We start from the raw sequence: 24,886 nt of genomic DNA on the forward strand, positions 1-24,886 counted from the left end.
CCAGGGGCCCTCAGAGGTGTTAATCCGGCTCTGCTCATCAGCCAATCTGTGTGTCAATAAGGGCTGTCCCCGACTAAGGATTTGTATAGTCGAAATTAATATGAATAAATTTGCTGTTAGTCGACTGATAGTCGACTGAACACCCCCCACCCCCCCTGCCTGTTTTTGCAGCGCCGTTCGCTACGCGTTGAGAGCTTGTAGATCCGTCTATTTTTGCAGCGCAGCTGCGTAGCTGCGCAGCCAGGGTAACAAAATAAAAAATAAGTTACAGGTGGAGATGAAGTGAAGTTGGAACGGACAAGCAGCTGCAAGCCCAGCTAACATCACAACCACTGGCTGGTGACAGTGTTGTTAGCCGCAGCAACATGTAGCCTGCCCTGGTAACTTCTCCTCCTCCCCGGAGAACTCTTGCCTCCCCGCACCGTCGGGGAGGCTGATCCACAAGCTCTCAAGGCATCGCGTCCTGCCTGTTTTTGCAGCGCCGTTCGCTACGCGTTGAGAGCTTGTAGATCTGTCTATTTTTGCAGCGCTGGTGTCGGGGTTCGTTCACGTTGTCAATAAAAAAATAACCTAGATTACAGGCGGAGATTAAGTTCAATCAGTGGGTTGAATCAGTAGCTACGCGCTAAGCTAACGATCCCCGACCCTACACTAACACTAGCAGCCTGTTTTTTATTTTCCCCCCGACTTCACGGGTGGCGCATTGGGATTGTGATGAGACACGAGACAGCAGTGTGCATTCTGTTGTGACTGTATATTATTAAACTGCATGGGAGCTAGAGCTGGGACTCGATTAAAAAAATTAATCTAATTAATCAGAGGCTTTGTAGTTAATTAATCTCGATTAATCGCATTTTAATCGCATATCAATATTCAACCCGAGAACAGTGAGAAACCTTTTTTTTTCAATGTTTTTTGGTATCCCAGTGAATAGTGACTACGGGATTCCACTCATTTTCAACATTTTACTGTCATTAATATACCTTAGAGTTGTTGTGTGGATATAATAAGAAAGTCCCCCCCATTATGTGTTGCCTAGAACTGGAGGTCTGAAAAAAATCAGTAACATTATGAAGTACATCTCAGTGACATCACAAAAATTTACTTCATAATATTACTGTTTTTTTCAGACCTCCAGTTCTATAGGCAACACATAATGGGGGGACTTTATTATTTCCAGTGCACACAACTCCATAGAAAAATGTTGAAAATGAGTGGTATTCCCCTTTAAGCAATACAACTTTTTTATCCCAACAGATAAACAAGTGCAGCAAGTGCCTATATAAAGTGTCTATGAATACTCAAATGTGCTTTACATGGTGGGGCATGATAAAAAAAATAAAAACAACTTTATTAGGGGGTAAACACTTAGACAAAGGAACAAAATAAAAAACGGTGGAATGAACTAGCTGGGGAGTGCATTTCACATGGGGTTGGGGCAGACCATTGTCTGACCACGGGCTTTCACACTTGCTGCTTCAGTATGTTTCGCATCGAGGACAGCTTGACAGCTTCGTGCTGTGGTGAAATCTCCGCGAGCCTGCAAGCTTCTACTCTGCGAGACATGCTAAGCTGAAGCAGCTAGCATGGAAGCTAGCTCTGATCCATAGCTAGAATGGAAGCTAACATTGGTCATATGGCTTATGGATCCTTTCCCTCTAACATTGCACACAACCATGCTGCTATCCACGCGTCCATCCGATAGCTTTTAAATCTAAATGTCCCATCCACGGAGCAAACGTTTGGGTGTTGTAAGTTGTTGTCTGACGGAGCTGTAGTGTAGTGTAGAGTGGACTGCTGCTGCTGCTCCTCCCCCTGCAAGCCGTGCAAGGAGTGCAGCAGCCTAATGAGCCTAGAAATGCGCCCAGTGAGAAACGTTCCGCCGTGGAAAAAAAAGGTGCGATTAAATGCGTTAATTTTTTTAACGCGTTAATTTTTCTGTAGTTAATTAATCTCAATTAACGCGTTAAAGTCCCGGCCCTAATGGGAGCATAAACAACATGTAGGCTACAGTACAGTAGCCTCCCTCGGCTCGGTCCCTCCCAGCCTTTACTCTGGCTGCCAGAGTGTTCCCCGATGCTGCGGTGCGGGGACTGGGAGCATACCATTATAACGGAGGGGGGGTTTTCCACCCGGCCCAAAAGAAAAAAATCGTCCCGACTGTTTTTTTTTCTTTTTTTTTTGGTGAACATCGACTGAGAGGTTGTCAGTCGACTGAGACCCGTTCCGATCGTTTAGTCGACTATTCGACTAATCGAGGTCAGCCCTAGTGTCAATCAACCTGCTCTCTATAAAACTGGACTCTTGCTTACACTCATTTGTCAGTTCATAGTTTGATGTCGTCGATGCATGTTCCTGGTTCCCTGTTGTTCCTGGTTTTTGACTATTTTGTCATTTTCTGTGACTCCTGCCAGCAATTCCAGTGTAAGACTTGCCTTTTTTCTTCATGAAATACTTTGAAATCTACACTTGTTTCCAGCTGTGACTCTGCATATTGGGTTCAAATCTCTCTCCATCCTGCATACACTTGACTACTACTATTCATGGTATTAAATATGTTGATTTATTGAACCGAAGTTGAATTGATTGTGAGTCACCTCGACCTCTCCCCTCTGCAGTGGCAGTCCTGTTGATTGGGAAGGTGCCAAGTGCTGCAGAGAGAGGAGGAGGGGTGTTTGATTCCAGAGCAATCTTATTTAAAAAGAGACTATAGTTTGTGTATGAATGGACGTCCAGAAATTCATGTTTAAGTTAGTTTGTAAAACCTTCAGTAGTGGTGTGTTAACTCATCGGCCTTGTGTTTGCTTATTGTGATTTAACTATACTGTGATGTCATTTGGTACGTCTCACTCCCTATAAAAGGGATCCTGCAGGCTGCAGGTTATCAGAGTCAGTTAGACCTTGGTTGACACTAACAGGTAACAGCCTGAGTGAGAGCTGCCAGGGCCCTTTGGGAAGTAATGCTGCATTCACATGGGATCAGAAGTCATTGTAGTGGACGGGAGCATGACGGTAAACGGAACAGGCATCAAAGTTAAAATATTTAATCTTTTTACCGTTCCGTGCCGTCCAGCAGGTTTTGCCGTCTACCGCTTGCCTGATTCCATGTGAATGTAGCATAAGGGTGGTCTGTTACAGCTTCTCGTCTGTTTAGCTGTTGTTCCATAGTGTTGTCCTCAAGTGTGTTTCTGTTTGTACAACTGTTATTTTGGCCAATCTTATTTTTCATCTTTGCCGAGGCTGCACGGTTTTATAGTGTGCACTGGACTGCTGGTGTTTGGAAAGGTGAATTAAACTCCCAAAATGGCATTCTTGGACTCTTTGACTGTCTTTTTGGAGCCTTGACCGTTCGGCCAACTATTACAGAGAGATTAGACGTTTTCCCGGAGACCCAAACTAGTGTAAATAGCAGATCTACAAGCGCACAAAATGAGTCGCTCCGCACAGTGTTGTGACCTTCTAGAGCGGCTAAACTAAAGCATCCGTTTAATCCCAATTTTGTCCTGCAATTTTAGAAACGTCCTTACATTGCCCTGCACAATGTAGTTTGTTTGCCATATCATTAGGTTTAAAAGCATTTGAAAATACAAATTACAGATCAAGTTGAGTACTTTGTTGACGGCCCCTAAATTGCTCTTCTGTTGTCTGTAAATGATCCAATATAAAATGATCTTTACCGCGGTCCTATTATTGACTGGCAGGAGATTAAACATGTTCAGTGACTGTACCTGATTCTAGATCTACATGCATGTACTGTATGTTTTGACAGGATACCAGATGTATGGAGGATGGAGATGACTGCAGATGCCGCTGCATGGAGGGCTCGTCCAAGGATGAACTCTAGAGAGGGGGAGGCTCTGTCTCTTTATCCGTGGCCATCACAGCTGATGACATCAAGTAGAAAACGGCTCAAAGTAGGAACCTTGTTTTATAATTGTATTTCTTTGCTGCTGCTGCTTGTTGTAACTAGCTGTGTGCGTATACTTACTAATGTGATTCAAGGTGTTGTACTATTGCTGTTTTGAGACCCATCGATGCATAGGTGGCCGATTGCAGTGACTGTTTCTGGCCCTGGAAGTGAATGTACTGTGTGTATGTTGAGTTGTATCTGCCGTTGAAGGCAGTGAGTTGTAAGATTAAGGAACACATGTTCACTTGGAATTGAAGATGATGATGTGTCTGTTGTGGGTGCTGTTGTTGAAGCTAATGAGTGATGGCTGTATTGGTTCATAACTGGCTTGGTGGTTGAAACTTATTGCACACATCCATCCATTCATCCATCTTCAACCGCTTATCCGTAGTCAGGTCGCAGGGGCAACGGCTCCACCAGAGTGTTCCAGCAGACTTCCCTCTCCAGAGTAACATTAGTGACTTCCTCCTGGGGGATCCCGAGACGTTCCATGCAAGGCCAGTGAGTCGATGTGTTTGCTCCAACTGTGTCTTAATTGGTCTGTCCCGGGGTCTCCTCCCAGTGGGACGTGCTTCAAGGACCTCCCTATAGGGAGACGCCCGAGAGGCAACATAACCAGATGCCCGAACCACCTAAGCATGGCTCCTTTCCAGGCAAAGAAGCAGCGACTCCGACTCTGAGTCTCTCTTGTGTGACTGAACTTCTCACCCTATCTCTAAGGGAGATGCCAGCCACCCGTCGAAGAAAACTCATTCCGGCCGCTGGTATTCGCAACCTTATTCTTTCGGTCATGACCCACACTTCATGACCATAGGTGAGAGTAGGAACGAAGATTATCACATATAAAGTGCTGGACTTTAATGTGTCTCATTCTAGATTCTAGATGTGTTATTACTTATTAAACTTAGCCAAACCAAAACAGTGGTCACAAATGTGACTGGTGGGATTAAACAGGTTATTATTATTTTATTTTTTGTTTTGTTTTAAAATAGTTAAAAATCTTTTGAATTGCAGGACAAAATTGGTGCCACAAATGGGTCCCAACCCACTGCTTAGGAAACAGTGTCCTGGCCTGGGCCATGGCTCAGTGGTCCAGGCACCTTGGCTGGTAATCCAGTCTGGCAGTGTGCCGCGGGTTCGACTCCCGATCCCTACGGCCTTTACTGCATGTCTTCCCCCCATCTCTCTCCCCATTTCCTGTCAGCCTACTGTCTGTCCCTCATAAAAAATATAAAATAAAGGCGAAAGCCACAAAAAAGAACATTAGAGGAAACAGTGTCCTACAGTGTGTGTGTGTGTGTGTATATATATATATATTATATATAACTTTACAGGACTACGGTCTGACTAACAGAGCTGATGAGCTGATCATTCATGCCCTGATGAAGACAGAACCACCACGAAAGGCTCTGGTCAGGCTCTGCCAGTGTCTCCTCACCTGTAGAATTCCCAGCCTCTGCCTCAGTAATTGATTGTCATGGCAACCCCACACCTGCCATTTGATTACTTACCCAGTCCACTTTTCACAATCAGTTTGCACTCTTCAGACACAGGCAGACAGACAGATAGAATGGGATAAAACGTTAAAAAAACTAGGTTCCCAACTTGCATCGTTCCCAAGTAGGCTGGTGACCGACGGGCACAGTTCTAGTAACTATAACTGCAGCAAGCCAGCAGCGTTGTTGAGCAGCCTGCACCGCTCAGTTCACATGGGTGTGATTTTTACGTTTTTGTAGCGCTCAGATCAGGTCACTAGAGCTGACACAAGTACTTTTAAGATTGTTTCCTATATTCAGCTATAGTGTAGATTTTTGTCTTACACAAACATCAAATTACCATTGTCAATGAATGGAAGAATTTATGTCAAATGTGGACGAGCAAATCGGCTATTTTTGTCCTACATAAAGCTTAAATTCCCATTGACAATGAATGGATGATGTACGATGATAAGAGCGCCCCTCACTTCACACGGGTGTGATTTTATATTTACATGCACCTACGGCAAGTACTGTAAATCTGATTTTAAAAAGAAATTAAAGAACTATTTCCCTGTGCCTTTTCACATGCGGGCGCACAACACCAAACCAATGTCATCTCATGCACCACAGAGACAAACGATGGATAGGAGGGGTAGGAGCTTGCATCCAAAATGTGAAATAAATAATACAAATTTTGTCTAATTTGTATACAACACGGAACCCTGTGCAGGCAGGTGACTGGAATATACTGTGGCTGTCTCTGTTGATGTGTACTGTACAAGGGTTAATGAGATACGGCATACATTGTAAAACAATTCAATGGTCAAATTCCACAGTGAAAAAAATACTTTTCCCATTTTGTTCATTCTCTTGTTCCCTATACTTTGTCTTGTCTATACTTTATAATCGATAAAAAAGACTGTCCTGACTGAATACATTCAACCAATTCAGTTTGTGTGGTGCACACTGAATCAGGCACTGTGTGTGTGTGTGTGTGTGTGTGTGTGTGTGTGTGTGTGTGTGTGTGTGTGTGTGTGTGTGTGTGTGTGTGTGTGTGTGTGTGTGTGTGTGTGTGTGTGTGTGTGTGTGTGTGTGTGTGTGTGTGTGTGTGTGTGTGTGTGTGTGTGTGTGTGTGTGTGTGTGTGTGTGTGTGTGTGTGTGTGTGTGTGTGTGTGTGTGTGTGTGTGTGTGTGTGTGTGTGTGTGGGGGGGGGTGGGGGGGGGGGGGGGGGGGGTGCGGCCGCACCCACACATACCTGTGTAGGTGTGTGCACTTCACAACAGGTCTGTCAAAGGCAGCTCCACCTCTTGCCTGACTCATAGTGAGACAGACGATCAGATTCAGATCAAACACACAACGTCGTCCAGTGTGGAAGGACAGACTGTCTTTGGTCTTTTGTCGAACATTGGGACAAGCCACTAATTAGATTAGGGTCAAAGCATCTAAATACCACAGGAGTTAATACTGACCCAGACCACTGGAACCTGCTGCTGACTCTGTCTGTCAACTGAATGGACTTTAACAACAAACAGGACTCAAAGTGAAAGTAAACTTCAGGGAACATTCTGGAAGAGGAAGTGTTACCACGACTGACTGGCAGAGTTCCGTGTCGACTGCGTGAGTGAGTGTTTGTTAAAATGGCTTCCAAGTCGTCTCTCTCGGAAGAGGACTATTCCTGTCCTGTGTGCCGTGACATCTTTAAAAATCCTGTTGTGCTGTCCTGTAGCCACAGCTTCTGTAAAGCCTGTCTGCAGGACTGGTGGCAAGAGAAGAGAATAAAGCAATGTCCAGTTTGTAAGGAAATATCTTCGACGGATCATCCACCTCGTAACCTGGCTCTGAAGAACCTGTGTGAAGCCTTCACACAGGAGAGACAGCAGAGAACGTCATCAGGGTCTGAGGATCTCTGTGGTCTGCATGCTGAGAAACTCAAACTGTTCTGTCTGGATTGTCAACAGCCAGTGTGTTTTGTTTGTCTTCATTCAGAAAAACACGCCAAACACAGTTTCAGACCCATCAATGAAGCTGCTCTGGATCACAAGGAGGAGGTCCAGAAATCACTGAAGCCTTTACAGGACAAACTGGAGGTCTTTAATAAAACTAAAACAAACTATGACCAAACAGCAGAACACATTACGTTCCAGACTCGGCACACAGAGACGCAGATGAAGGAACAGTTTAAGAAGCTTCATCAGTTTCTACATGATGAAGAGGAGGCCAGGATCACCGAACTGAGGGAGGAAGAGCAGCAAAAGAGTCAGATAATGAAGGAGAAGATCGAGGGTCTGAACAGAGACATATCAACCGTTTCACACACGATCAGAGCCATAGAGGAGGAGCTGAGAGCTGAACACATCTCATTCCTGCAGAACTACAAGACCACGATGGAGAGAGTCCAGCTCACACTGCAGGACCCACAGCCGGTCTCAGGAGCACTGATAGACGTGGCCAAACACCTGGGCAACCTGGCCTTCAGAGTCTGGGACAAGATGAAGGACATTGTCTCCTACACTCCTGTCATTCTGGACCCCAACACTGCCCATCCAGTATACACCCTGTCTGATGATCTGACCAGCGTGACATGGGGAGAGAGACAGAAGCTTCCAGACAATCTAGAGAGGTTAGACTACTATGGCTATGTCCTTGGTTCTGAAAGCTTTAACGCACGGAGTCACAGCTGGGATGTTGAGGTTGGAGACAATACACTCTGGGCAGTAGGTGTGTTAGCAGAGTCCTTTCAGAGGAAGGGAGACACAGGGGGTCCATTCTGGATAATAAGGTTACATGAAGGTAAATACACAGCAACCTCCTCCTCATGGTCACCCACTGTTCTCTCAGTGAAGCAGAAACCTCAGAGGATCAGAGTCCAGCTGGACTGGAATGAAGGAAAGCTGTCATTCTGTGATCCTGATACTAACACACACATACACACCTTCACACACAGGTTCACTGACACACTCTTTCCATCCATTTACTCTGGTCCTGGTGGTCCTCTGAAGATCTTACCTAGATCTGTCTAACTCTGGACAATGTACCATAGACATGATGATGATGATGATGATGATGATGATGATGATGATGATGATGATGATGATGAAGACGATAATTATATGATAATGATAAATGATAGCATCAATCAATAATGGTAATAATGTTAACATTAATAACCTGATGATATTACTGACCATGTTAATGACAATGGATGTTATAATATTGGGGTTTAGATGTATAAATTAACCTGTTAAGACCTGAAGCAGATTCTACCAGTGTTGATTTTGTCGACTAAAACTAAGACGAAAAATGTCCGATTTCCTTCTTTCACTGATGAAAACTAAATGGAAACTAAATGAAAACTAAGCTATGATGACATACACTACGACTAAATGTATTGACAATTATGTCAACAAATATAAACTATAGACTAAAATGTTAAGAAGGGACTAGTGGACAAGAGATCCAATATAAGTCATTTTACACTTGGTTGCTTGCTGAAAATAGCAGATCTACAAGCTCACAACGCGTCGCAGCTCGGCGCGTTGTGAGCTTGTAGATCTGCTATTTTCAGCAAGTGTAAAATCATCCATTACGACGACATCATGGCCCGCCAAAATACATTTTAGTCGACTAAATCAACTGTAGATTTAGTCGACTAAAACCGCATGACATTTAGTCAACTAAAACTAGACTAACACTAAAACATTCCCGGTGACTAAAATGTGACTAAAACCAAATTAAGTTTCATTCCGAAGACTATGACTAAAACTAAAATAGAAATGTGTTGCCAAAAACAACACTGGATTCTACAAATCCACTTTCAAGATTTATTTTTGAAAAATGTTCAAAAATAGCAGATGTACAAGCTCACAGCACGACAGGCCTGGATTTAACCAGTTCCACTGGAGGGGGGCAGGAGGACATTGTAAGGGGGCGTCAAACTGGCAACTGTGTGTGTGTTAGCCTTAGCAGAGTCTTTTCAGAGGAGGGTCTCCAGTGGGGCTCAACACTGACTAATACAGCTTTATAAAGGTGAATATGTCCTCCTCAGAGACCACTGGTCTCTCAGTGGAGCAGAAACCTCAGAGGATCAGAGTTATGGAGGCACCCAATATTCAGCCGCTGAAACTATTCGGCTGAATAGTGGGGCGGGGGAATCACACCTGTGTGAAATGAGGGGCGCTCTTGTCATCGTACATCAATTTATGTTAGCGGACATTTGACATTGCTACATAAGGTACATAAGGTGGTCTAAGCCAATAAGGGACCCTGATACTAACACACACACATACACACCTTCACACACAGGTTCTCTGACACACTCTTTCCATTAATTTGCACTGGTCAGTCCAACATCCCTCTTAGGATGATACCAGGGAAGGTCAGTGTAACTGTGGATGACATAGTTAGACATGATGATGATGATGAAACTATCAACATTATAACATGTAATATTAATTAATTGATGGCTATTATTAGGCCTACATTTAAACTAGAAATGATGTTATGGGGTACTTATGCACGATACATATATAATACTTTTACTGTTGTACTTTGTCCTCATGTAATTATCGTTTTATTTAGTGTGTAGATACTAGGCATATTTACCTTGAGTTCTGTTGAAATGATAAATCTGAAAGACAGAAATCTATGTATAGAAATGATTTGTAAAATCAAATAAACATGATCAACGTCGGTGGTATTTGAGTTCATCAATGTGACATTTTATATGACGCTGAGCACAGGTCAGTATGTTAAATACTACACCCGTTTTATGGAGTCTATTTCTGCCTGAGGTTTCTTCCTGTTAAAGCAGCACTACTATATGTAACTTTCCTTTTCTACCACAGATTTGAACCTGGTTTCCTGCACAAGTGCTGACATTTCTTTACACCATTGAGCTAATAGAGCCGGTCTGCTTGCTCAGGGGATACATTTAATTTAATCTTGACCGGATTGATTCTGACTGGTCATAATTCGTGTCAGATCCTGTGTCTAGGTGAGACATGACCTTTGACACGATTTTAAATGTCTAAATAGTAGAGCAGGGAGACACAATACAAGTTATATATAAGTTATGGCATTAACACACTCTACTATACAGATTGTATACGTTATATTGTATTAACACACTCTACTATACAGATTGTATAAATTATTGTATTAACACACTCTACCATACAGATTGGACAAAATTACAGTTTATTCAGTAAAAAGAAGTTACATAGTGCCTCTTTAAGACTGCATGATATATTGGCACATTCTCTGAACTGTCAGACAGATTTGAGCCCTTCCCAATCATATATGACTCCTATCAGATTAGCCATGAATGTGTTTATTATGTCATCGTGACTGTAATAATACAGATGGTGTCTCTGCTCTACCGAGGACAAAGTGCATATACATCAATATCAGTAGAAAATCACTCCAATTCACTGGGATATCTCTGATAGGAACTGTCTGTCTATGTTATCTCTGCTGTAGTGCAGGGGTTCTCAACCCGTGGGTCGCGACCCCTCGAGGGGTCCCCAAATTATTTGCTTTTTTTTTTTTTTTTGCTTTTTTGCAACTGAATGGCTGTAAAGTGGAAATGAAGAGTTTACATATAGTACACATAGTACATGCATACACCTTCCCTAATGATTATGGTTTCAGTATTTATTTATGTTGTATTGTCTCTATTATTAAGGTTATTGTAGCAGTCAATTTATATTGGGGGTCGGGAGGGGGCGGGGCGGGGGTCCCGAGACGTTGCCAAAGCATTTTCGGGGGTCCCCGGCCCAAAAAGGTTGAGAACCCCTGTTGTAGTGAGTGGAGGAGTGCAGTGACATACTGCATGCAGACATAGCAGACATGGTCATTATGTATACAAATAAAAACATATCATGAATGCAATCCAAGCGTTAATTCCCTGGGCATTGAGAGCAACTTTTTTCAGGGCCAACCACACACACGCACACACGCACGACGCACGTGCATGCGCGCGTGCACACACACACACACACACACACACACACACACACACACACACACACACACACACACACACACACACACACACACACACACACACGCACAGGCCTCATTCACGAGCCACAGGTATAGGCACAGATTTTATACAGCGGCGCATATTTGTTTTGCGCCTGGGCAGATCTGCTATTTTCTAACTATGAATGCTAAAACATTTTGATAACTTCAAACGGGACATTCTGCATTTAAACCTTTGGTACTTTAAGTACATTTTGATGCGAAAACGTTTTTTTACTTTTACAGTCAAGTACATTTTGAATTCCGGACTTTTACTTGTAACAGTGAGTAGTTTTTATATTGCAGTTACAGTAAGTAGAAAACGTGAGTACTTTTTCCATCACTGAAGTATGACCATGCATGATTGAGTATGCATGAAGGAAGGAGTGGACATTGGACAACACACTGACTTTCACAAATGACCTCCATGCGGTTTCACTACAAGATGTCCGTTTATGGAAATGGAGCAATTAGTAGCTCCGCTACACACAGCGGTCACACATGGACACATAACACTGGAGACTGACCGGGGTCGAGATCCCCCCCCCCCCCCCCCCCCCACCCCCGCTGTGTTGTCAGAATGATGATGATGATGATGGTGTCACATGCAGAATGAAAAAAAATGCATCGCATCGCTGGTCGTGACGTTCGACTTTCGAGTGCGTCAGTAAACGCACGCGTCAGCGCCAATGGAAGCTCCTTTAGTATCGTCTCCTTAAAGGACGATTTCAGCCATTTTCAACCTATCGTCGTGTAATTCGGTCTGTGTCTCATCATAGGAGGGCCGACTGTGGGCAGTTGAGAACTTGAGAAACCCGCCTACCAGTGACATCATCGTTATGCCGATTGTTTTTTTCAAACAAGATACTTTTTTTTTTTTTTTTTTCTTTAACTTTATTCAACCAAATTGAATAAAGATTTCCTTCTTTTTAACCTTAAGTGTGCCCGGATCTCCGCTTTGTTCAATATCATTTTATCGTTTGCGAATCAGAAAAGAAGGTATCCGAAAATAACCTGTGACATTTGTCTGAATCAATTTTTCTTTTTACAAAGGTTACGGTCGTCAACAAATGATGTTTGTTCATGCCTTGTCTACTCGACTCCCATAGAGTCCAGTGCATTCTGTCGGCTTCCGGTCCAGGGCTTTGTCACACTTCGGCTCCCCATCTATGCTCCCCATATAGCCGCTAGGGACCACCAGTAGACTGGCCCCATCTATGCTCCCCATATAGCCGCTAGGGGCCACCAGTAGACTGGCCCACATGAAGTGAATGGAGATGTCGTAACTCTGTCGTATTTCAATGGCTCTGGCCATGCGACTACTGGCCAATCACAGCGGGGTTTGCCTATAGAGCTGCGGTGAGACCCATAATGACCTGTCACTGTGTGTGTGTGTGTGTATGTGTATGTGTATGTGTATGTGTATGTGTATGTGTATGTGTATGTGTATGTGTGTGTGTGTGTGTGCGCCTTTCTAACCAAAGTGCTGAAGTATCAGCAGCTAGTGCAGACCATCTCACAGCTAGGCTACAGGTGTAAACTTTTAGTTTTTATCTTTGGCAGCCTAGGGCATGTGCATAAGTTGGTTGTGAGGGGCTTACAAATGGCCGGCCTTTCCAAAAGGAGAGCCAAGCAGTTAGCGAGGTATTGCTCAGTTGTTTCAGCCATTATAGGAAGCCGCTCAATTTGGAGGAGGCGTTGTTTCCTTTATCCATGATTTATGTCTGCTGCCCTGTGTGCGACATGTCAGCTGTACTGTATGTAACAATGCTTTGCCGTCCATGCACGTTGTAACTGGCTGCTCTCCCACTGTCAAACTGCACTGGCAGTGTTTATGTCCTTTTTTTATGTCCTTCTCATTATGTGGACATAAATAAACATTTCAAATGTGTGTGTGTGTGTGTGTGTGTGTGTGTGTGTGTGTGTGTGTGTGTGTGTGCGTGTGCGCGTGTGCGCGCACGTGCGTGCGTGCGTGTTGTGGGAAAACAACCAACCAACATGACCTATAAAACATCAACATAATGTGCTGTTGGACAGAGGGAAACGGAGGCAATATTTGTGGGTCCAAAGTGTGGCTGGGATCCCAGAGCTCAGCTGGGAAAGTTCTGGATGGATGTCAATGTTAACATGCAGTGGTGAAAAGTAACTAAAATACTAGAACAAGTACTGTACTTAAGCACAATGTAAAGGTATTCTTTACTGGCGTGAGTATTTCCAATTTCCTATACTTTTACTGCTACTCATCTCAGAGCCAACTATATTATGTTATGACAAAACATACATAAGCCACTTCAGCTCTATATATTTGACTATTTGAAAGTAGCTGATCTACAAGCTCACAACGCGTCGCACCGCGACGCATTGTGAGCTTGTAGATCAGCTACTTTTAAAATTTTGACTATATTTCACAGTATATTATCAATTAACATACCTTGTGATATGGGACATTCTGCACAACCACTTACTTGTGCTTTAACTATATGTGATGCCAATGCATTGGTACTTTTACTCAAGTATACATTTTGATTACCGGACCTTTATACTTACTATACTACTTACTATACTACTTACTATACTACTTAAGTAAAAATACCATGTGAGTATACTTCCTCCACCACAGATGTTTAACGTCTGTTATTGAGCTTTGTGTGGCGAAGGATTCTGTCACTCTCTCTTATGGTGACCACTTTACCCTAAACCAACCAGCAGTGGTGAAAAGTAAAGTACATTTACATTTACTTAGTACAAGTACTTACGCAGTAGATTTACTTTTACTGTAGCCTAAGGCCCGACTCACACCTTTACAACAGACTGATGTATGCTTGTTGTATGAGATGTATAGCTGATGCAAGCTCGCAATGCATTTCCAATGGGAGTCACATGGTTTGACACAACATTTGTGTTGTATGAGGGGGCGGGGGGCAGTCGAAACACAGCCGAAAGCCATACAACACAAATGTTGTGTCAAACCATGTGACTCCCATTGGAAATGCATTGCGAGCTTGCATCAGCTATACATCTCATACAACAAGCATGCATCAATGTTGTATGCTAGATGTAAAGGTGTGAGTCGGGCCTAAGGCCCGACTCACACGGTCACAACCAGTGTTGTAACTAATGCCCTTACATCACGTTACGTTACCTAACGGCGCTACTTTTTGCAGTAACTTGTAACGGAGGCTTTACATTTCCCTATTCCATAACGGCCTTATAGTTATTGTCCGAGCGTTACCCGCGTTATAGCGTTATTATGTCAACGTATGATCCAAGTGAAAAGTTTCCCCATACAGCGCCGTGAGTCTGTCATACAGGCTCTGTGCTGACTGCTGCTGGAGCGCACCTCTGTGCGCTGTGTTGTACTGTGTTGACCATAGAGTATATAAACCTGCATAAACAGTTTTGTTTGTGCTCTCATACTACCCTGAGCCTACACCCTAACGTGAACAAAGCATGTCGCAGAAGAGGTCATTGATTGGCTAACGTAGGGCCAGATGTCAGGGTAAGCCAATCAGAGACAGTCTGACAGAGTAGGGCGGGTCTTACTCGTGTATGGCTGTGGCAGAGCCATATGTAAACACACACACAAACCCTTCCTCTCTCACTCACACACACACACGGAGTCAGAGAGAGGGCCACTTCACTGAGGGAGGAGGAAGGATTATAGGCTACTAACCTTGTAACCATAAAAAGCTTTGCTGTTTTCATCTTCAATTAACCAAAATAAAATCCACACGTGAGAGGGACAGAGTCACAGAGAGCAGTGGTAGAACTACGTTAGCCAAGCTAGCTGCTGCCTGCTAACGTTGCAAACAGCAGCTGTAACAAGTTGTCTATTGATTGCCTGTCGTGTGTGTGTGTGTGTGTGTGTGTGTGTGTGTGTGTGTGTGTGTGTGTGTGTGTGTGTGTGTGTGTGTGTGTGTGTGTGTGTGTGTGTGTGTGTGTGTGTGTGTGTGTGTGTGTGTGTGTGTGTGTGTGTGTGTGTGTGTGTGTGTGTGTGTGTGTGTGTGTGTGTGTGTGTGTGTGTGTGTGCGCGCGTGTGTGCGCGCCAGCCAACTGAAGGACAACCTTTTCCCCCCATCTTGACCAGCCTAATATGATTATTGCATTTTGGCTATATGCAATAACTAACTGCAAGCCAGTGAGGAATGAACCAATCAGTAGCATTGTCAGTCTTAATTTCTAGTTCATATTAATTTAGTTGCCAATAATTTTACTGTTGGCCAGTGTTTTGAGACATATTGTCTTTTATTGCTATAAAATGAATGGTAAAAACAAATTATACATGCATTAAAAAAGTGGCCAGTGATCTTGAAAGTGGCAAATTTCAGTGGTGGAGTAAAAACAACAAGGTCACATGGCTTTGGAGAGTTTGGGCAGCAGATCTACAAGCTCTCAACATGTCATGCTGCAATGTGCTGTGGGCTTGTAGATCACCAATTTTGATAAACTAGAACGGTGCCCATAGAGCCTCTACAGCCCATTGGGCACTGATCTACTTGGAACGATGCAAGTTGGAAATGAATACCCCACCCAGATATTATGTCTGTCTCGCTTTTATGCCCATATATGGAGTTCTTTGTAAGGCATGCCCAAATAGGGAGTATATGCAGCCAGCTTGTGGAGTTCTGTCTTCTGTGTCAGGCATGCCCAAATATGGAGTGCTGTGAGGTCAGAACAGGCCAGCTCCATATATGGATGCTGGGCATTTGCCCGGTCAAGAGCCCGGGCAGAGGCCTTTTTGGGGCGGTTCTGGACAATTACACACACACACACACACACACACACACACACACACACACACACACACACACACACACACACACACACACACACACACACACACACTTGGTGCATTCATAGATATCAGATATCAGCTTTTTGATTGTCCACTAATCGGTGATCGGATATATCGGCCAAAAACCACATCGGTCGATCACTACTCAAAATCTCTGTCTGAACATGTTTTATTGTTCCACTACATTTCATAATGTTAGGAGGGAGTTGTCTTTTCTCTTACTGTGCGACAGAACAAAAAACCTTCTTTTAAATCGTTTTTTATATTATTATTTTTTAAAGTAAAGTAAAGTAACTTTAAAAGTTACTTTCATAAAGTAAAGTAAAGTAAAGTAACTTATCTAAAAAAAGTTACTTTTTTAGATAAGTAACTATAACTATAACTCTTTACTTTTTAAAAGTAACTTGAACAACACTGGTCACAACAGATTGATGTATGGCTGATGCATGAGACTTATTGACTGATGCAAGCTCACAATGCATTTCCAATGGGAGTCACATGGTTTGACACAACATTTGTGTTGTATGAGGGGGTGGGGGGCAGTCGAAACACAGCCGAAAGCCATACAACACAAATGTTGTGACTTCCATTGGAAATGCATTGCGAGCTTGCATCAGTAAACAAGTCTCATGCATCTAGCATACATCAATGTTGTATGCTAGATGCGAAGGTGTGAGTCAGGCCTTAGTGAGCGTGTCCATTTTTCAGTACTTTATATGTCTGCTCCACTACATCACAAAAGCAAATATTGTACTTTTATTTTATAGATAAAAAGAGAGGATCCGGGCACTCAAAGTTAAAAACGAGGAACTGCCAAACCTTCGACCAACAAGGTCTTCATCAGGGCAAGATCATTCATGTTTCGACCAACAAGGTCTTCATCAGGGCAAGATCATTCATGTTTCGACCAACAAGGTCTTCATCAGGGCAAGATCATTCATGTTTCGACCAACAAGGACTTCATCAGGGCAAGATCATTCATGTTTCGACCAACAAGGTCTTCATCAGGTCAAGATCATTCATGTTTCGACCAACAAGGTCTTCATCAGGGCAAGATCATTCATGTTTCGACCAACAAGGTCTTCATCAGGGCAAGATCATTCATGTTTCGACCAACAAGGTCTTCATCAGGGCAAGATCATTCATGTTTCGACCAACAAGGTCTTCATCAGGGCAAGATCATTCATGTTTCGACCAACAAGTTGGCTAGTTGCCTTTTTAATTCAATAAAGGCGTTCCTTGTTTTTTAACTCTTGAGTGCCCGGATCCTCTCTTTTTATCTATGTCTTGATCCCGTTTTTGATCCGTATGTGTGAGCACCTTTTTATCATCATCACGTTTTGCTATCTCTGTTGAGCACCTGGTTAGTTCCTCTTTTTCTATTACATTACACATATTTGAAACTAACTTTAAGATTATTTCTTTGCAAAACATACATTATAACCTCTTAAAACCTGCTCGATCCATGCTTTGGCTATAGAGGGTATGCGCGTGACATCATCATCATACCAGGAAGTTATGCGGGAAAGTCTACTGAGTGGCAAAAAACTACTTTCTGGCCTTGACAGCCCATACATCCAAACAGAAAAGTCCTATTTGATTGCATGGAATTACTTTAAACAACATAAAATTCCCTTTGTCACTGACTTTGCCACTCGATTTGCTACTCGATCTGCCATTCACTTTATGCATGTGCATACACAATTTTGAAATCTAACAAAAAATACAATACAATTTTGCTGTTTGATTGATTGATAAGAATTTTGGAGAAACTACATAGAAGAGTACATTTCAAGCACAACTTAATACAAGACTGTTAACTGTGGACGACACCATAAAGCATTACACTCGTTTACAGTATGGGGTCCACCATGTTCAATTCATCATAACATTTAGAGACGTACAAATATATATATAATAGCCAAAAACAGGAAATCATCATAGAGAAGGTAAAAAGGGAAAAAAAACATATATACAGTGAGGGGAAAAAGGGGTGGGTGGGGGTCTGGGGGATTCAGATTTTACGGGGGCCAGTTTCGAATTGCAGCCGTCCGTAGTCCGAGTCAAGGGATTTGCATGCCTTAATGACTGTTGATAGGGCGTTCCATATTTTGGTGGCATATAGGAGCGAAATTAATTTAGTCCCTTGTTTGTGCTGAATCTGGGTTGCACATGGTTTGTTGAGCTCCCTCTGGTGTTGTGGGAGTGAACTTCGTTGACATTAAGGAAGTATTTAGGCAGGTATACATGCATATCTTGGTGGTGCAGCGAATCTGTATATGGTCTTTAACCCAGCTAGAACACTAAACATGGTGATTTTCACCCGGACGATTATATTTTTGCAATTTTCATAATGTTGCTGATGTCTGAGTTGGGCGGGTCTTTCAGTACCTTCATGATGCTCAGTGACATCATAATGTTGCTGATGTCTGAGGTGGGCGGGTCTTTCAGTACCTTCATGATGCTCAGTGACATCATAATGTTGCTGATGTCTGAGTTGGGCGGGTCTTTCAGTACCTTCATGATGCTCAGTGACATCATAATGTTGCTGATGTCTGAGTTGGGCGGGTCTTTCAGTACCTTCATGATGCTCAGTGACATCATAATGTTGCTGATGTCTGAGGTGGGCGGGTCTTTCAGTACCTTCATGATGCTCAGTCACATCATAATGTTGCTGATGTCTGAGTTGGGCGGGTCTTTCAGTACCTTCATGATGCTCAGTGACATCATAATGTTGCTGATGTCTGAGGTGGGCCTTTCAGTACCTTCATGATGCTCAGTGACATCATAATGTTGCTGATGTCTGAGTTGGGCGGGTCTTTCAGTACCTTCATGATGCTCAGTGACATCATAATGTTGCTGATGTCTGAGGTGGGCTGGTCTTTCAGTACCTTCATGATGCTCAGTGACAATATAATGTTGCTGATGTCTGAGTTGGGCGGGTCTTTCAGTACCTTCATGATGCTCAGTGACATCATAATGTTGCTGATGTCTGAGGTGGGCGGGTCTTTCAGTACCTTCATGATGCTCAGTGACATCATAATGTTGTTGATGTCTGAGGTGGGTGGGTCTTTCAGTACCTTCATGATGCTCAGTGACATCATAATGTTGCTGATTGTCTGAGGTGGGCGGGTCTTTCAGTACCTTCATGATGCTCAGTGACATCATAATGTTGCTGATGTCTGAGGTGGGCGGGTCTTTCAGTACCTTCATGATGCTCAGTGACATCATAATGTTGCTGATGTCTGAGGTGGGCGGGTCTTTCAGTACCTTCATGATGCTCAGTGACATCATAATGTTGCTGATGTCTGAGTTGGGTGGGTCTTTCAGTACCTTCATGATGCTCAGTGACATCATAGAAGGTAGGTTTTGTTTCCTTGCCCACATCCCTGGTTTTTCCTACAGGCAGGTGTTCGGGTGAATTTCACCCTTGTTTATAGTGATAGTGTGATAGAGAACAAATCCAATACAATATTATTATTTTTTCACTGGACCATTCTCACAGCTTAGGAATGAGTGGACCAAAGGAGAAGTTCCCAACTTCATTTCTCTTTTTTTAAGGAATATTTAAAAAAAAATATGCAAGTTTTTCACCGATTTTGCCCCCCCCCCCCCCCCCCCCCCCCCATGAAATCTATTTATTTATTTATTTTGTGAAAAGTCATGATGAAATATTAAAGAAGTGTAACTCAAGTTGCCATGTAGGCCTATTGCTGTACTGCAATATATGTTGATGAGAAATGTTTTTTATGGAATATTTTGTATTGGGTGAAATATACCCGTGTTTAGTGATGGTGTAACAAAGAAAATATGTTTAGTGTTCTAGGGTTAAAGACATTTTGAAATTCAATACTTTTGAACTTTTACTCGAGTAGAATTTAGAGTATTTCTACATCATAGTATCTCTACTTTTACTTAAGTAAAAGATGGGAGTACTTCTCTTCCTCCAACCAACCGCCTTTCCTCCTCCCAACATTCCAGCGTTGCTTCCCCAGATCTCTGCTCTAGTGTAGTGCACCACGTCGTCCAGGAGAGGGCAGTAAACTCCATGTAATATTATAGCAGGGATCAAAGCACATGCAGAGGGAGGGATTACTATACTGTACTGTACTGTACAGTACATTGCAGATAGTATTCTCTATCAAACACAGGCAGGAAGACAATTATGTAATGGTGTACGTTAACGCTTTAAGACCCAAAGATCATTCTACACATGCCTTCTAAAGCAGTACGAACTGTACTCAAACATTTTTGTGTCAAGGTAAAGGACTACCAAATTAATAAAATTGTATCTCTTTTGTGTCAGAGACCTCCCAGGATATAAGTATTCAACATTAAACGCTTTCAAGATTTAAAAAATAAAATAAATACATATTTTTGAACAGCCATAATGTCAAAATCTAAAATAGACACCGATGTCCCTGTTAAAGTTAAATTGGGTTAAGGGTGGGGGGCGTGGGGGGGGGGGGGGGGGGGGGGGGGGGTGCTTTTCATCGTCATATTGCGTTATCTGATCGAGCCTTTAAACGCTCAACAGCATCTGTGAAAGAGGAACGCCAGTCATTCATGGGAACAAGCTGCCTTATTGATCCGCGTGATTGATTGGGGTTATCTATGGATCGGCTCATTGACAGCAGCAGGTCATGAAGCAGTCATTCATTCATTCATTCATTCATGATCCAAGACAGAAAACACGCTGTTGGTGCGTGTTTAAAGATGGAGTGCCCCCCCCCCCCCCCCCCCCCCCCCCTTAAACATGGTCATCATCAGGTACTATGATATATATATATATATATATATATATATATATATATATATATATATATATATATATATATATATATATATATATATATACTGTATTGTTGCTGTCGGGAGGAAACCTCATAAGTCCATTTTTTAGGTTTTTGATTTTTTTGTTGTGGCATAAAGTGCTATTGAACACCCTTTACGTCTGTGTGTTGTTTCGTAAATATTGAACCAATGGAAAGTAGTAAAAAGTGCTTTGGACAAAACCTCTTAACTCCATTGGACCCTCAAAATGTCTGCTAAAGCAACTAGCTCCACCACCTCTATATAAAGTCACAACACCAACTTTGATGAGGCTGTATTGCTTTGTTTTGTTTTCAAAATTTCCTGAATATGTATATTTTTCATTTCCTGAAAAATGAACATTTTGGAGTTATGAGTTTTCCTCCCGACAGCAGAGATATAGGGCTCCATTTTCGTGACCGCTAAACCCCTTATCCCTAAACTTCTTTGCCTTTTTTTTTTTACTATTTTGCAAAACATTTTTGAATAGTTAAAATGGCCAGTCTACAAGCTCACAACGTGTCCATGTAGATTGGCTAGTTGGAACTATTCAAAAATGTTTTGCAAAATAGTAAAAAAAGGCAAAGAAGTTTAGGTATAAGGGGTTTAGCGGTGACGAAAATGGAGCCCATATTTCCTTTCAGAAAAGTGTGATTGGGCCTTTTGACTCAAAGGCTTTCAACCTTTCAGGAAGAAACCAAACATACACAGGGAAGACATACTATTATTATAACCACACCTGGGGATCTATTAGAGTAATGTTAACTCCGTGGATAGTTACATACGTACAAAACAGAAAAAGTACAAAAATAACGGCACTCCATCTTTAAAGTTTTTCTTAAAACATTTGTCCAAAAAACGACTTGTGTGGTGTGACGTGTGAGCACACACTATAGATGTGAATTAGCTTTTGTGACTCTGGGATTGTATTTCTATATTGCAGTATTGATACTTTTACTTTAAGTAAAACAATTGACTGCTTTTTGTACTGCTAGGTATATTTGTACTTTACTGGAGTAATTCCAATTTTCAATACTGCTACGTCTCTGATCCAAATATTGTACTTTTACTCCACAACATTAATTTGAAAACTTTAGTTATTAGTCAGTTTGTAGACTGTATGAATATTATGACAGAAAACATACACTAAGGCCCTTTCCCAATTCCCCCCTTCTCCATGGCCCTTAGCCCTTCCCCTTGCTGATGCGCGTTCACGTGAGGAGGAAGGGTTTTCTCAATTATCTTTGGAGCGAGGGGTAGGGCCAAGGGGTAGGGTTAGGATCCCCTTCAAACCAAGGGACTTCGCGACCAGACTTAAAACGGAGGGACATCACGTAGGGCGGAAGGCGGACAAGGTAAGACACCTTTTTCGTCCTTTATTATGGAAGAATATGATAATAACCAATATTATTTGAATGTGTTAACAATCTGCAATCTCTAGCAATGGTTAACGTTACCTCACTTGAACTAACGTTATGCTACGGCAACGTTAACCATTAATTTGGCATCGGCGCTTTTTTATTTTTTATTTACCGCCGGTGCCCCGGTGGAACAACTCAGATGCAAACTAGCTTAACTAGCAGGCATCAGTCCGACCCCCCCAGACCACGATATGTCAACATTCTGCAGTTTTGGAGCTCTTAAAAGCCGTGAAATAGCCTACTGTACCTACATAACGCTGTCGCTGCATAACGTTGGCTACTCGCTGCAGTGATAGCTGGTATGGTTTTATCATGACCAATGTTATGCTAATCCCCACAAGTTGCAAAAGTTACATAACTAATTAGCAATGTTGTTGTTTTTTCCCCCAGGCAAACCAGCTATGGAACAGACTGCAAGCTGCTGTACAGCCTGTACATTGGATGGAGATGAATCACGATGGCATTTGTCCTAAATGTTGTTGAATTTGAAACATTGTCATTCATATCATATCATTCATATGTAGCATACCACGACTTGTCATAGGACATGATAGAAAATGACTGTTCTTAATGATATTAAAAACAATGAACACAGTGACCACAGCCCCTTCTTTCTATACTGTAAATAGTTTTTCCTTTTTTTAACCCTGTATATGATATAACTGTACCCATTCTATACAAACTGTTAATACAATAATCAACTAGAAAAAGTGCCCTTCTGGGCACAGGTCTCCACCAGGAGGATAGGACTGTGTGTGATGTTTGGCAAAATGTTTAGGAGTAATATAAACATGTTTTTTTGTAACAATTTTCTTAATTTTGTTGAGGAAATGCAGAGCCAGATCACTCATAGCATCTCTGAGGATAGAATTCTGGATGAGCAGGACATGTGCAGCATTTTGAAAACTCCTGAAAACTTTGGAAGGCAATGTTAGCCAATCAGTGTACAATCTGAGAAATCCAACAGACTCGTCTTGATCACATGACTACAGAGATCGTGTGTACCGATTTGCGTGATATTTGGATGAAATCTGTGCGACTAACATGGTGGCCTCATGGTGGCGCTATAACCGGCAGATGTGGAGGGATGCAGGGAAAATGTTTTTCCATGGCCTCTAGGGAGTGCGCATACATAAGTTGTATACAGATTGATGCAGTTATAGCTAAAAACAGGAATTGGCCTGTTATAGCGCCACCATGAGGCTGATTTGGAAAATAATGAGTGGCATGTCGTCCTCGGCCTAGTGGAAATGTGCGTGTATAATTTCACGGAAATTGCACACTGTTTTTGTGATTTGTGGCATTTTGTTCGAAACGGACCATTCATGTGAGCTTTGGAAGCCAATATTAGCCAATCAGCATGGAAGATGGGAAATGGTGCAAATCCGTGTTGATCACATGACTATGTAGATAGTGTATACCGAATTGTGTGATGTATGGATAAAATGTGTACGGGTAATCTACAGAAATGTGTTTTGCCTAAATCGGCCTCATGGTGGCGCTATAACAGGCCGTTGAGGAATATTTGGGGCAGAGGTTCATCGTTGGCATCCATGGAGTGTGTGTGCACAGTTTGGCATGGATCGGGCCAACGGTACCGGAGATTAGCTGATAACGGACGGACGGAAGGACGGAAGGAAGGAAGGAAGGAAGGAAGGAAGGACGGACACACGGACGGAGTGCAAAACATACTCTCTCCCCATGCCTTCGGCCTGGTGGAGACAATGAATCAGGTACAACTGTTGAGCAGGTGTCAGAATGAGCTATATCTAGCTGAATTACATTCTGGTGGGCTACCAAGATGAGACAAAATTACAATATATTTATTTCATCATAACCACAGCAATGTTTACGTTCCATCTCTTCTCCCAAAATAGCCGATCTACAGCTTATAGAAAGTTGTTTCCAAAGTGGGTTATGGGGACCCCCAGAGGGGGTCCAGAGAGGTAGCTAGGGGGTCCCCAGCTAAATGATAGTTTGGAACCAAATGGACCCATAAGGGTCCATTTGTACACTCAGAGTTAATTAACATTGATTTTACAATATAAATTGGGGGTCCCAGAGACAGAAATGCCATCAAATGGGGGTCCATGGACTAATGCATGTCACACTGGCGGTCCGTGACACTGCTAGATTTGTAAAAATCTATGGGGTCCCTGGCATATCTCTTCAAATGGGGGTCTGCGGGCTAATTATTGTCAATTTGGGGGTCCTTGACATGAAAAAGTTTGGGGACCACTGGCCTGTAGTGAGCTTGCAGATCAGCTATTTTCTGAGAACAGGTTGTATATCAATATCTACAAGGGACGTTCAATATTTAGGGACGTTCCAATTCCTAGGGTGATGATTTATCCCCCTACCCCTTGACACTCATTATCTAGGGGCAAGGGGAAGGGCCAAGGGATAAGGGGAAGGGACAAGGGCTGAGGGGTAGGGTTAAAAAAGGAAT

At 42.6% G+C, this 24,886-nt stretch overlaps 2 protein-coding genes across 3 annotated transcripts in view; both read left to right on the plus strand.

The window, feature by feature from the left end:
* Positions 1 to 2,921: 2,921 nt before the first annotated feature.
* LOC306927424 (disks large homolog 4-like) overlaps positions 2,922 to 24,886 on the plus strand; it is a 309,688-nt gene continuing 287,723 nt past the window's right edge. For both annotated transcript variants that reach the window (XM_079507155.1, XM_079507157.1), the window contains exons 1-2: positions 2,922 to 3,285; positions 3,770 to 3,914. In XM_079507155.1, coding sequence (XP_079363281.1) covers positions 3,789 to 3,914 — 126 coding nt within the window. In that variant the 5' untranslated portion in view covers positions 2,922 to 3,285; positions 3,770 to 3,788. The remainder of the gene's footprint in view (positions 3,286 to 3,769; positions 3,915 to 24,886) is intronic.
* Positions 6,711 to 8,492, plus strand: LOC306927641 (E3 ubiquitin-protein ligase TRIM39-like). The gene has a single exon (XM_079507446.1). It carries the CDS (start codon positions 7,026 to 7,028, stop codon positions 8,406 to 8,408), a length of 1,383 nt encoding a protein of 460 aa, XP_079363572.1. The 5' UTR covers positions 6,711 to 7,025; the 3' UTR covers positions 8,409 to 8,492.

This window comes from Electrona antarctica, assembly GCF_951216825.1.
Source record: "Electrona antarctica genome assembly, chromosome: 8".
Lineage (NCBI taxonomy): Eukaryota > Metazoa > Chordata > Actinopteri > Myctophiformes > Myctophidae > Electrona > Electrona antarctica.